A 12,484-nucleotide genomic window follows, 5' to 3' on the forward strand; every position below is an offset into this window, starting at 1 on the left:
GTGGTCTCTTGGTTACTTAGTAGTGTACTGTTTAACCTCCCTGTGTTTGTGTTTTTTACAGTTTCTTTTCCTGTAATTGATATCGAGTCTCATAACACTGTGGTCAGAAAAGATACTTGATATGATTTCAATTTTCTTAAATTTACCAAGGCTTGATCTGTGACCCAAGATATGACCTATCCTGGAGAATGTTCCTTGAGCACTTGAGAAGAAAGTGTATCCTGTTTTTTTGATTGTAATGTCCTATAAATATCAATTAAGTCCATCTTGCTTAATGTGTCATTTAAAGCTTGTGTTTCCTTATTTATTTTCATATTGGCTGATCTGTCCATTGGTGAAAGTGAGGTGTTAAAGTCCCCTGCTATGATTGTGTTACTGTCGATTTCCCCTTTTATGGCTGTTAGCATTTGCCTTATGTATTGAGGTGCTCCTATGTTGGGTGCATAAATATTTATAACTGTTATATCTTCTTCTTGGATTGATCCCTTGATCATTATGTTGTGTCCTTCTTTGTCTCTTGTAATAGTCTTTATTTTAAAGTCTATTTTATCTGATATGAGAATTGCTACTCCAGCTTTCTTTTGATTTCCATTTGCATCTAATATCTTCTTCCATCCCATCACTTTCAGTATGTATGTGTTCCCAGGTCTGAGATGGGTCTCTTGTAGACAGTATATATATGGGTCTTTTTCCCGTATTCATTCAGCCAGTCTATGTCTTTTGGTTGGAGTATTTAATCCATTTACATTTAAGGTAATTACTGATATGTATGTTCCTATTGCCATTTTCTTAATTGTTTTGTTTTTGTAGGTCTTTTCCTTCTCTTGTGTTTCTAGCCTAGAGAAGTTCCTTTAGCATTTGTTGTAAAGCTGGTTTGGTGGTGCTGAATTCTTTTAACTTTTGCTTGTCTGTAAAGGTTTTAATTTCTCCATCAAATCTGAATGAGATCCTTGCTGAGTAGAGTAATCTTGGTTGTAGGCTTTTCCCTTTCGTCACTTTAAATATGTCCTGTCACTCCCTTCTGGCTTGCAGAGCTTCTGCTGAAAGGTCAGCTGTTAACCTTATGGGGATTCCCTTGTATGTTATTTGTTGCTTTTCCCTTGCTGCTTTTAATATGTTTTCTTTGTATTTAATTTTTGATAATTTGATTAATATGTGTCTTGGCATGTTTCTCCTTGGATTTATCCTGTATGTGACGCTCTGTACTTCCTGGACTTGTTTGACTATTTCCTTTCCCATGTTAGGGAATTGTTTGACTATAATCTCTTCAAATATTTTCTCAGACCCTTTCTTTTTCTCTTCTTCTTTTGGGACCCCTATTATTCTAAAGTTGGTGCATTTAGTGTTGTCCCAGAAGTCTCTGAGACTGTCCTCAATTCTTTTCATTCTTTTTTCTTTACTCTGCTCTGCAGTAGTTATTTCCACTATTTTTTCTTCCAGGTCACTTATCTGTTCTTCTGCCTCAGTTATTCTGCTACTGATTCCTTCTAGAGAATTTTTAATTTCATCTATTGTGTTGTTCATTGTTTGTTTGCTCTTTAGTTCTTCTAGGTCCCTGTTAAACATTTCTTGTATTTTCTCCATTCTATTTCCAAGATTTTACATCATCTTTACTGTCATTACTCTGAATTCTTTTTCAGGTAGACTGCCTGTTTCCTCTTCATTTGTTTGGTCTGGTGGGTTTTTACCTTGCTCCTTCATCTGCTGTGTATTTCTCTGTCTTCTCATTTTGCTTGACTTACTGTGTTTGGGGTCTCCTTTTCACAGGCTGCAAGTTCATAGTTCCTGTTGTTTTTGGTTTCTGCCCACAGTGGGTAAGGTTGGTTCAGTGGCTTTTGTAGGCTTCCTGATGGAGGGGACTGGTGCCTGTGTTCTGTGTTCTTGTCTTTCTGGTGGGCAGGGCTGAGTCTGGGGGTGTGTTTTGGGGTGTCTCGGAACTTATTATGATTTTAGGCAGCCTCTCTGCTAATGTGTGGGGTTGTGTTCCTGTCTTGCTAGTTGTTTGGCGTGGTGCATCCTGCACTGGAGCTTTCTGGCCATTGGGTGGGGCTGGGTCTTAGCGCTGAGACAGAGATCTGTGGGAGAGCTCTTGCTGATTGATATTATGTGGGGCTGGGAGGTCTCTGGTGTTCCAATGTCCTGAACTCGGCTTTCCTACCTCAGAGGCACAGGCCTGACACCCAGCCGGAGTACCAAGACCCTGTCAGCCCCACGGCTCAGAAGAAAAGGGAGAAAAAAAGAAAAAAAAAACCTGATAAATTAAATAAATAAATAAATTATGAACATAAAAAAATTTTTTTTAATTAGTAAAATAAAATTTTTTTAAAGTAATAATAAAAAGAAGAGAGCAACCAAACCAATAAAGAAATCCACCAATGATAACAAGTGCTAAAAACTATACTAAGATAAACATAAAAGTCAGAAACAATCAGTCGCAGACAGCAAACCCCAAATCTGCAGTTGCTCCCAAAGTCCACCACCTCAATTTTGGGTTGATTTGTTGTCTGTTCAGGTATTCCACAGATGCAGGTACATCAAGTTGATTGTGGAGATTTAATCCTCTGCTCCTGAGGCTGCTGGAAGAAATTTCCCTTTCTCTTCTTTGTTCGCACAGCTCCTGGGGTTCAGCTTTGATTTTGGCCCCGCCTCTGCGTGTAGGTCTCCCTCAGGCATCTGTTCACGTGCAGACAGGACTGTGTTAAAGCAGCGGCTGATTACGGGGCTCTTGCTCATTCAGGCCGGGGGGAAGGAGAGGTATGGTAGTTATAATTGGAATGCAGGACAAGCCTGTGGAGCCAGAGGCTGGTGTGAGGTTGCAACAGCCTGAGGTGTGCCATGTGTTCTCGCGGGGAAGTTGTCCCTTGATCATGTGACTGTGGCAATGGCAGGCTGCACAGGCCCCATTTGGGGTTTAGATAGTGACCTGTGCTTGCACACAGGGTTCTTGGTGGCTGCAGCAGCAGTGTTAGCATTTCATGCTCATCTCTGGGGTTCAAGCTGATAGACTCAGCTCACGCCCGTTTCTGGAGCTCATTTAAGCAGTGCTCTGTCTTCTGTGGGCAGACAGGGAAGGCATCCCCTCTCCTCATGCACCCCAAAACAATGGTCTTTTGCCTCTTAGGCAGGTCCAGACTTTTTCCTGGACTCCCTCCCAGCTAGCTGTGGTGCACTAGCCCCCTTCAGGCTGTGTTCACACAGCCAACCCCAGTCCTCTCCCTGGGGTCTGACCTCCAAACTTGGAGCCTCAGCTCCCAGCCCCCGCCCACCCCAGCAGGTGAGCAGACAAGGCTCTCAGGCTGTTGAGTGTTGATCAGCACCGATCCTCTGTGTGGGAATCTCACTGCTTTGCCCTCTGCACCCCTGTTGCTGCACTCTCCTCCATGGCTCTGAAGCTTCCCCTGCACCAACACCCTGTCTCTGCCAGTGAAGGGACTTCCTAGTCTGTGGAAACTTTTTCTCCTTCACGGCTCCCTCCCAGAGGTGCAGGTCCCATCCATATTCTTTTGTCTCTGTTTTTTCTTTTTTCTTTTGCCCTACCCATGTACATGGGAATTTTCTAGCCATTTGGGAAGTCTGAGGTCTTCTGCAACCATTCAGTAGGTGTTCTGTAGGAGTTGTTCCACATGTAGTTGTATTTTTGATGTATTTGTGGGGAGGAAGGTGATCTCCACGTTTTACTCCTCTGCCATCTTGAAGGTCCCCCCCATTTTTTATTTTAAGACAGTTGTCACAGATATCTTTAAATATTGTTCACGTTCATCACTCTCCTTTATATGCTAAAACCATAAGATTCAGAGATAAGTCTTATTTACTATATTATAATCACGTATAATAAAGGGCAGAATTAGTACATTATCTGTCATATTCTATACTACTAAAGAATCAAATATATATATACAACAAATAGTAAATAGATCTATACAGATCTTGCATGTGGCAACAGTGGGGCTGTGGCTCGAGTCCACTTGTATATTTTGTGTATTGGATATCGCACTTCTTTGAGGTTTTAATATGTTTGTGTTTGGTACCTCTTTAAGGACTGTATGTTTCTTGAGAATAGGGATAATGTCGTAAAATCTTTATTTTCTCACTACCTGTCACATCACTTGGCACACTATGCATGCTCAATACTTGTTCCTTGGGTGGAATTGTGTTTAGTCCTAAGAAGCCAACACTTTGATATTCATGTTTTAGCATTTGTTTTAATCTGTGATATGGGAATGTATAAAAATTCATTCATCTTACATTTTAGTATGCTGTTAGTTTTAATGAAATTACAAATGTGGAAAAGAACAAAAAAAAATCAAAGAAATCATTACTTAAGACTCCAATTAAAGAGCATTAAAACATGGACTAGTTCACATGTGTTATTCATGAAAAACCTCTTTTCTCAAATCAAATTATATTATCACCCAGGCAGGTGGTACTATAGCACTGAAGGGGGAAAAAAAATCAGTGAAATTAATCTAAAGACTGTCAGAGAGAGAAAAATATATGAAAAGTATTCAAAGTTTATGAAATTAGAATCTTAAATACCAAGTTTGATTTTGAGTAAGTTATGCTCTTGTCTTAACTTCCGTATGAGGCCAGGAAGGCTACATGCCCAGAACTATGCAGGACAATGTGTGGCATCAATTTGATTTTCTAGCCACCATGGAAACCTACCAGCTGTCACTACATAACCGTTAGGTTCAGAAAAATCAAGTATCTGAAGAAAAACATATTTCAAAACTGGGAAATTCCATCTACTTTAGTGACCCTCCATGTCTAAAATACTGCCAATCCTCTCACTTTTCCAGGTGGAGGGGAGACTGTCAGTGATGGTCAGAGCCAGATCTGAAATAATGAAAGCCCTCTCCATGCCGCTGTACAGGCTCCAAACTATCAGGATCATAAAACATTACCAGGGTGCTTAAATATCACAGGAAGTATTACTGCTCAAGAAAAAAAAAAAAAAAATATATATATATATATATATATATATATAATTGGCAGTATTTTTCAGGAAGAGAATCCTTTGTGAATTAAAAGGCATATGTTGTCAAACTAATTGGGAGTAGAGTGAGGCCACCTAGACAAGTTCAGACAATAGACTGTAAACCACGCCCCCCCAGCAGATGATGGGAGCCATTCACAACAGTTTTTCTTGGTTTTTCTGAATAAGAATACATGAAATTATGGCTAGGAGGGAATTACTGTTCATGCCTTTTGTCTCCTTACCACTCAGTAAGCAACCATTCTTCTAAGCAAATGTGAACAAAAAATATTTAAAGACTGTTGAATTGGTGTACTCCTCTGAAAAGTTAACTAATTTTTCACAAATGTCACAGCGTACTCTTATATACCTCTGTTTAGAATGGAGGTATTCTTAGTTCTTTCTACTTCATTCTTTCCCCCAAGGTCTTTACCAAGGGACCTTGTAGGATTTCTTATCTTAGAGGTCCTTAGGCAGAACATAGATCATGCTCTCCTAGTGATGGAACAATAAACACTAGAACCTCTTAAATGTCTTTCCTAAATTCCCACTCTGGCTCTTATTATTCCATGTTTTAAATGCTCCTCAATTAAAGTTTGAAATATTGCTTCACCTATGCTAAAATCCTTTCACTTCTTTATAATTTCACTAAATCCTGTTGTAGTCATGGAATATTTTCTTTTAAAGGTAAGGTTACATCCCAACCTGGATGTCATCTTCCCCTCTTACAAAGAGATCCTGGATACTACTGAATTAGGCAAATGACATAATTTTCTTGGGTTGAAAACTAAAGACCCATGGAGTAAATGTAAGCCATCAATGGTTCACCTAGCTGACTGGGGAACTTCTGAATACAAATTAGGTTGTGTATAAATAATGCTTCTAGGATCTAAAAGTCAACATATATGATCATACAAATGTTCAGCAAAGATTTTGGTAGACCCCAGCTATGCAATGTGTGTCACTAAAATATTCTTGTCTTTTAAGCACTTCCTAACAGAATTTTCACCTCTGATATTTATTATCAGAGGCTTGTTTTCTTCTCTTTGAAGTTGTCTTTTTCTCTGCAGTTTGCAACACTTTAATAACCTGAAGGGCTCCACTCTAGAGAAGCACTGAAGCAAAGAAGAGCTTCATGGAGCCATGCTGCAAGAATTAAAACATCACATTAACTCAGCCTTTCCTCTCTGCCTTCTCTCTGTCAACTAAAAAAGTTATGAATAAAAAGGATTAATACGGAAAGACACACATACAGGGAGTTTTGAGTTTCCTTTTGTACTTTTACGTGTGAAGAACAAAAATATGTCTATAAAGTTGCTAAAGCTTAGTTCTAACATCATCAAGTTCTCTTCTCTGAGTCATTAAGTTGCTGAAGCCCAGAAAATCAAATTTGATTTAGGGCTGTTTGATAATGTAGTAACACAGTAAAATGTGATTCCCCAATTAGCTCATCTAATTAGAAAATCAAAAACATGCTCTAAGTGGCTGGTGGACACACATAAGTAAAGTCTATTGTCATTCTTTATTATTTGCTGATGATAGTGGGATGCCTTCAATCAATGATACCATATACAAATTCCTTATGGAAGAGAACCCACAAGCATCTGTGTTTATAAATCAGATAAATAATTTAATTACTTAGTTCAGTCATTCATTCATTCACTTTTTTTCCCCTTCATCATTTCTTTTTTGCCAGCCTCTCTTAGGCAGTGGGGCCATCTGATCCTTGCCTTCCATAGAGCTCTCAATATGCAAGAACTATATTTAAATTCTTCTAAAGAAGGGACAGTAAACTGAAGTTAGAACATTACAAAAATTATGGCTTTTTGGTTGAAAATTAGATTTTTCTGTCTGATTTCTAAATGTTAATGATTTTACCAAGACATATATAAGAAAAAAGAAACCACCTATTCAAGAATTTTCTTGCTCAGAGGTTTTGCCTGGCTGAGAAGGGCTCTGTGATAGATAAAAGTGGGAATTGAATATTTGTTAGATTATTTTAAAGTAGCTCTTCATATATTCTATATTCATGTCTGTTGAAATCTAAGGCATATGTTATATGTTGCCTGGCTATATTTAAAATGTTTCTCTCTGTAAGTTTAAATAAATTTAAGGGTTGGTTGGATGGTGAAAATGCTTTCTCACTAGGAATTTCAAACATGTCCTGGTTTGTTCTTTTCTCATTGCTACTGAAGGCATGGTTACATGGTCCAGGGCTTCCCAACAAATATAACAAGAGGATAATGGGGATAAATTACCTGAGTTTGAACCAATAAAGAAAAGGCATTTCTTATCTGACATGGTCATTCTTAATGCTGTTTTACAGCCAGAAATGTCATATGGTTGTGTTGCCCTTGCCACTGATTTCTTAAGGTCATATTTTAGTGTCTATTCATGGAAATTTTTAAAGATATTAGGAAATTTTTTCCCCTTGTAACTGTAACATTGCCCCTAGTTGGTTTATTCTTTGTAAACTCACAGTGCACATTTTGTATTGTTTCCTGTCCTCCAAACATCACAAAATTCTAAGGGATGCAATAAGCGTTTTTTTCTAGAGTCTCACTCATATTTTAGAATAGCTTGGATTATATTTCATTTGGATGAAAACATACAATCACAAACATCAATAAAGTGTGATTTATTCATAGCCAGGATGAAATTTAACCCCCTAATGTTATTTAAAATGCAGCTCTCTCCTCCTCAAAATGTATTTAAACTTTCTCTATTTTTTTCCTATTTACAGGTCAATGGGACAGAAATTGAATATGAGTTTGAAGAAATTACACTGGAGAGGGTAAGTAAAAAATCCAATAATCCAAAATCCTAATCTTGCATTCCACATTCTGCATCCTAATGTGTTGTCTTGTGAAAATGTACAATTGTGTCTTATACCCTAGAAATTTCTAACAGCACTCACAATGAGAATATTAATGAAATGCTTGCAGTGGAGGGCATGGAGACAAGCAGACCGAATCACCAGAATGTTCAGTATGTAAACTACATTGCCAGGATTTGGAGAAATGAATAGGAAAGACAAATATTCAGTGAGCTTGTATGATACTCTTTTCTGTTGTTTTCATTATAAATGTTTTTCTATACATTTTAAGATATATTATAAAATATTTTCATTTATGTGATATTAATACTATGTTCATAACTACCATTACCATGCATTTTTTAGTTTAAAAAAACAAGTGATGGATTTTAAAACCTCCCCCATAGAGAAAAACATAGCAACCCTGCAGAGCTCTGCCAGTGTGTTGTTAAGACCTTGGCATGGGTTTGACGAATTAGGGAAATTCTGTGTACCATGACCCTAATATATAAAGATATTTTACAGAAGAACAAAAGAAAGGCCAAAGACCACCTAGAAAAAAAAAATGAGTGAAAGGTATTAACAGGACATTCATCAAAAAAGAAAAGGCCAATAACATCCAAAAACCTGCTCAACCTTATTATTAAACAAAGAAAACAATGGTACTAAACAGTTTTTGTCAACCCCATCAACAAAACATTTAAAAGAAAGGTTAATGTTCACTGCCATTGAGTGGGCCTGGAAATTGGAGTAGCCATGAAAGAGCAGTTTAAAAACATGGATCAAAAGCTTTAAAATGGACACTTTTTGACCCAAGAGTTATACTTATAGAAATACACAAGTTTACAAAGAATGTTCATATTGGTATTGTTTATAATAGTGAAGACGGAAAAAGCCAAGTATTTAATAATACATTATTATATGTCCACATAACAGAAAATTGAGTTATATTAATAGTATTTTAGAAAAATATTTAATTACAAGGGTAGGAGGTCCAACCAGACTCTATTATTAAATTAAACATCAAGTTTAAAAATGACATTTAAATATAATGCAATAAACACAAATAAAGCTATATATGAATAATACACATTCACAAATATTTACATAAAGCCTGGAAGGATATACACCAAAATGTTAAAAGTGATTAACTCTTCTTAAGGATTTTTGGGTAGTTTTTAGTTACTTCTTTTTGTTTATATTTATTTCCTATACTTTCCATAATAAATATGTAATACACATATATTAAAAAATAAAAATGTAAGTATTTTTCCTAAGCTATCATTCAAGCATGAACTCAGACTCTAGATCTACATATACATGTATTTTTCCTTTTCAGTTTACTGATAATTCACTTTCCTGAGTCAGGGAATTTCTCACTTCCAGCCTAATCTTTACTGTGAGTGGCTTTAAAAAGAAATTTACATTAAAAGTTAAGAGTTTGACAGATGCGTTCTTTAAAACTTACATTATGAACTTTGATAAAATTTTAAAGGCATGTTAAATGGAGAAAAGTGAGGTTTGTGGAAAATTAGCCCCAATGAGAAAAGAGAAGACATTTCTCCTTCTAAATTACTAATCTTCTCTCTGGAATTAGCTACATAACTTGTGGGATGCAGTGCAAAATGAAAACGTGAGGCCCTTGTAAGTAGTAAGAATTAAAATATGGCAACAGCAGGAGCCTTCTAAATGTAAGACCTTGTTCAACTACACAGATCTCATGCTTATGAGGCCAACCTCTCTGTCTCTGAACCCCACACATATATACATCTTGACTAAAACACCATTTAGTTACCCTGGCTTTACAAGTCAGAAATAGTTAGAAGCTAACATTGGTGTAAGGTAGAACATTCTCTAGGAGTCAGACAATTGTGGGTTCTAGTATGTGTTCTGATGCTTACTTGCTTCATGAGACAGCTTGCCATCTCACTTCCTTTACTTCCTGCCCTAGGGTTCTTGATCACACTCTGAACCTTGTGGTGGCCATTAGCTGTACCCCCTCCAAGGCCTCTGTGTCAAGCATCATCTTCTCAGAACACCACCTCCTTTCTGCCCTTAACATTTATTCTACTGCCCCCACTCCAAAAATTCTTCACCCCCATTGGGATCTTGAATTATTGATTTCACCATTTACCTCCTGTTTTCACCCTTCTTTATGCCCTCCCCTTCCTCCTCCCCTATAGCATATGTTTCCTGGTCCCATCACTCTAATTCTCCTTCTCACACGCTCAACATTTTTTTTCCCTCTCTCTTTTTTTGTGTTCATCCAGCAAACTCTCAGCCCTTGTTAATCTACCCTGGTTAGACCTACACCTTCCTACTTACTCCATGCCAGCACCTGTGTAACTGAACATAGCTAGAGAAGCACCTAGTCATCTCACTTTAAATTTATAACTATTAGTTTCAAATGAATGCTCAAAACACCCAAGCATTTCTTTTTTTTTTTTTTTTTTTTTTTTTGTGATACGCGGGCCTCTCACTGTTGTGGCCTCTCCCGTTGCGGAGCACAGGCTCCGGACACACAGGTTCAGCGGCCATGGCTCACGGGCCTAGCCACTCCGCGGCATGTGGGATCTTCCCGGACCGGGGCACAAACCCATGTCCCCTGCATCAGCAGGCGGACTCTCAACCACAGCACCACCAGGGAAGCCCCCAAGCAATTCTTATAAATTTCTTTAGAAGAATCATTTTCTCTTTCTCTGGGACAAAAATTTCATATCTCATTTGCTCCCCTCAAATCTCAAAAAGTTTCATATCTCATTTGCTTCCCTCAAATCTCAAACTCTCCCTCCCTCATCCTCACTCTTAACTCTTGATCTCTCTTCATATGGCCTTGAGAAAATCCAAGCAATCAAATGAAAACCACCTTACTTTCCTACGACAAGGTCCACTAGTGTGCTCTCCCCGTTACAATGAAGGAATTTTCCCTGCTGCTTTCCAAGGCCAGCTCTTCACCTGTGACCTGGTCTCCATAACCTCTTATCCATTTAAGGACTTTGCTTCTGGAGTTTTCTCCTCTCTCTCCTGCAATATCAGTTTCTCTCTTGCTTTTTCCCAGATAAATTTAATTTAGACATGATGTAATATCTCTCCTCTTAAAGAAAAACTATGTCCCTTGACCCAATGTTCCCCACCATTATTGCCTCATTACTCTATTTTGCTTAACCAAAAATCTAGGGAAATTGTCTATTTGCATCAACTCCACTTTAGTACCTCCTTTTCTTATTTTAACCTATTTCATGTTTTCATCCTCACAGTAGTCCTAAAACAGTCCCTATCAAAGTCACAGCAGGTTCCATCTTGCTAAATACAAGCATCAGTTCTCAGTCCTGACTTCTCAGCAGCATTTGATGCAGCTGTCATTGCCTCCTTCCTCAAAGATGTTAATTTCTTAGCTTCCAGAACAAAACATTCTCCTGTTTATTTACCATGTCTTCAGTGCCCTTTCTCAGTCTCCTCACCAGTTCTTCCTCTAATTGTTGGAACACTCCAGAAGCCCAGTGCACAGACCTCTTCTTAATCTCTCCTCATTCCCTTGGTGATTTCATCCAGACCCATGGCTTTAAATATCAACTATCAACTTCAGATTCCCAAATCTGAAGTCATGACCTCTTTCTCACATTCCAAATGTGTACAGCTAGCTGTCCAGTTGGCACCTCTCCTGAACATTAAGAAGATATTCTAAACTTGATATATTCCTAACAGAATTCATGATTTCCCTGCACTCACTATCCTTAGGGCCGAAGCTGCTTCTACCCTAATATTCGTCATCTTAACTAATTGGTTCTATTATTTTCCTTGTAATTCAGGCCCCCCAAAGCAATAATAATATCTAAGAGTCTTGTATAATTACTCTTTTCCCTCAGTATCCAGAACAAGTCCTACTGGTGCTACCATAAAAATATATTTCAAAATCAGTTGCATCTTACCACCTGCTCTGCTGAATCCTGGTCCAAATCAGTATCATCCCATGCCTGAACCACTGCAATAACTTCTACTTTTACCCATTCTTCTCCACAAAGTAGCCAGAGTAATCCTTTTCAAAATATAAACCAGATCATACCACTTTTATTCCTAAAACCCTCCGAGAGGTAATAATTACACTCATTATCATCACCTACAAGGCTTTATACAATCTGACCTCTGCTTCTCTCTCCAATATTATGCCCTAACCATCAACTTCTAGAACATTTTCACTTCAGCCATACTGACTTTCTCATCAGTCTTCAAATGTCAAGCTTTTCTCAACTCGAGGCCTTTATATATGGTATTCTATATGCCTGGGAAAGTCTCCTGTCAGCTCTTTATAAGGTTTGCTCATTTCATCATTTAAATGTCAACTCAAATGTCTCCTTCTCAGAAAAAATCTTTCCTTTGTACCCCACTTAAAGTAGTGCCAGCTTCCCTATCACACTTTTTTCCTTTTCATAACTTTATTCTTTTATAATTGTACTTACTAATATCTGAAATTTATAGTACTTATTATTGTTTACTTTGTTAACATCTATGTCCCCCCTAAATATATACTATATACAAATATATAGTCAACTCTATATCCAATTTGCCTAGAAGAGTATCTGGAATGTAGTATGCATTTGGTGACTATCTGGTGGATGATTGGATTATGCCTGTGCTCTGTCTCTAAGTACAGTGAAGTAGAGACACATGGCCTATATTTGACTCCTGTCTCTATC

General features: G+C 37.8%; 1 protein-coding gene across 7 annotated transcripts in view; it reads left to right on the plus strand.

Annotated features, from left to right (window-relative positions):
* The window catches only part of DLG2 (discs large MAGUK scaffold protein 2), a 1,227,261-nt gene that overhangs the window by 539,522 nt on the left and 675,255 nt on the right, over window positions 1-12,484 (plus strand). For all 7 annotated transcript variants that reach the window (XR_014294598.1, XM_082627349.1, XM_082627348.1 and 4 more), the window contains one exon: window positions 7,719-7,769. Coding sequence is in view for 6 of the 7 variants with exons in the window: in XM_082627349.1 (XP_082483475.1) it covers window positions 7,719-7,769 (51 nt within the window). In the remaining variant the exon portion in view is untranslated. The remainder of the gene's footprint in view (window positions 1-7,718; window positions 7,770-12,484) is intronic.

The sequence above is a fragment of the Mesoplodon mirus genome (assembly GCF_964341445.2).
Source record: "Mesoplodon mirus genome assembly, chromosome: 7".
Classification (NCBI taxonomy): Eukaryota; Metazoa; Chordata; class Mammalia; order Artiodactyla; family Ziphiidae; genus Mesoplodon; species Mesoplodon mirus.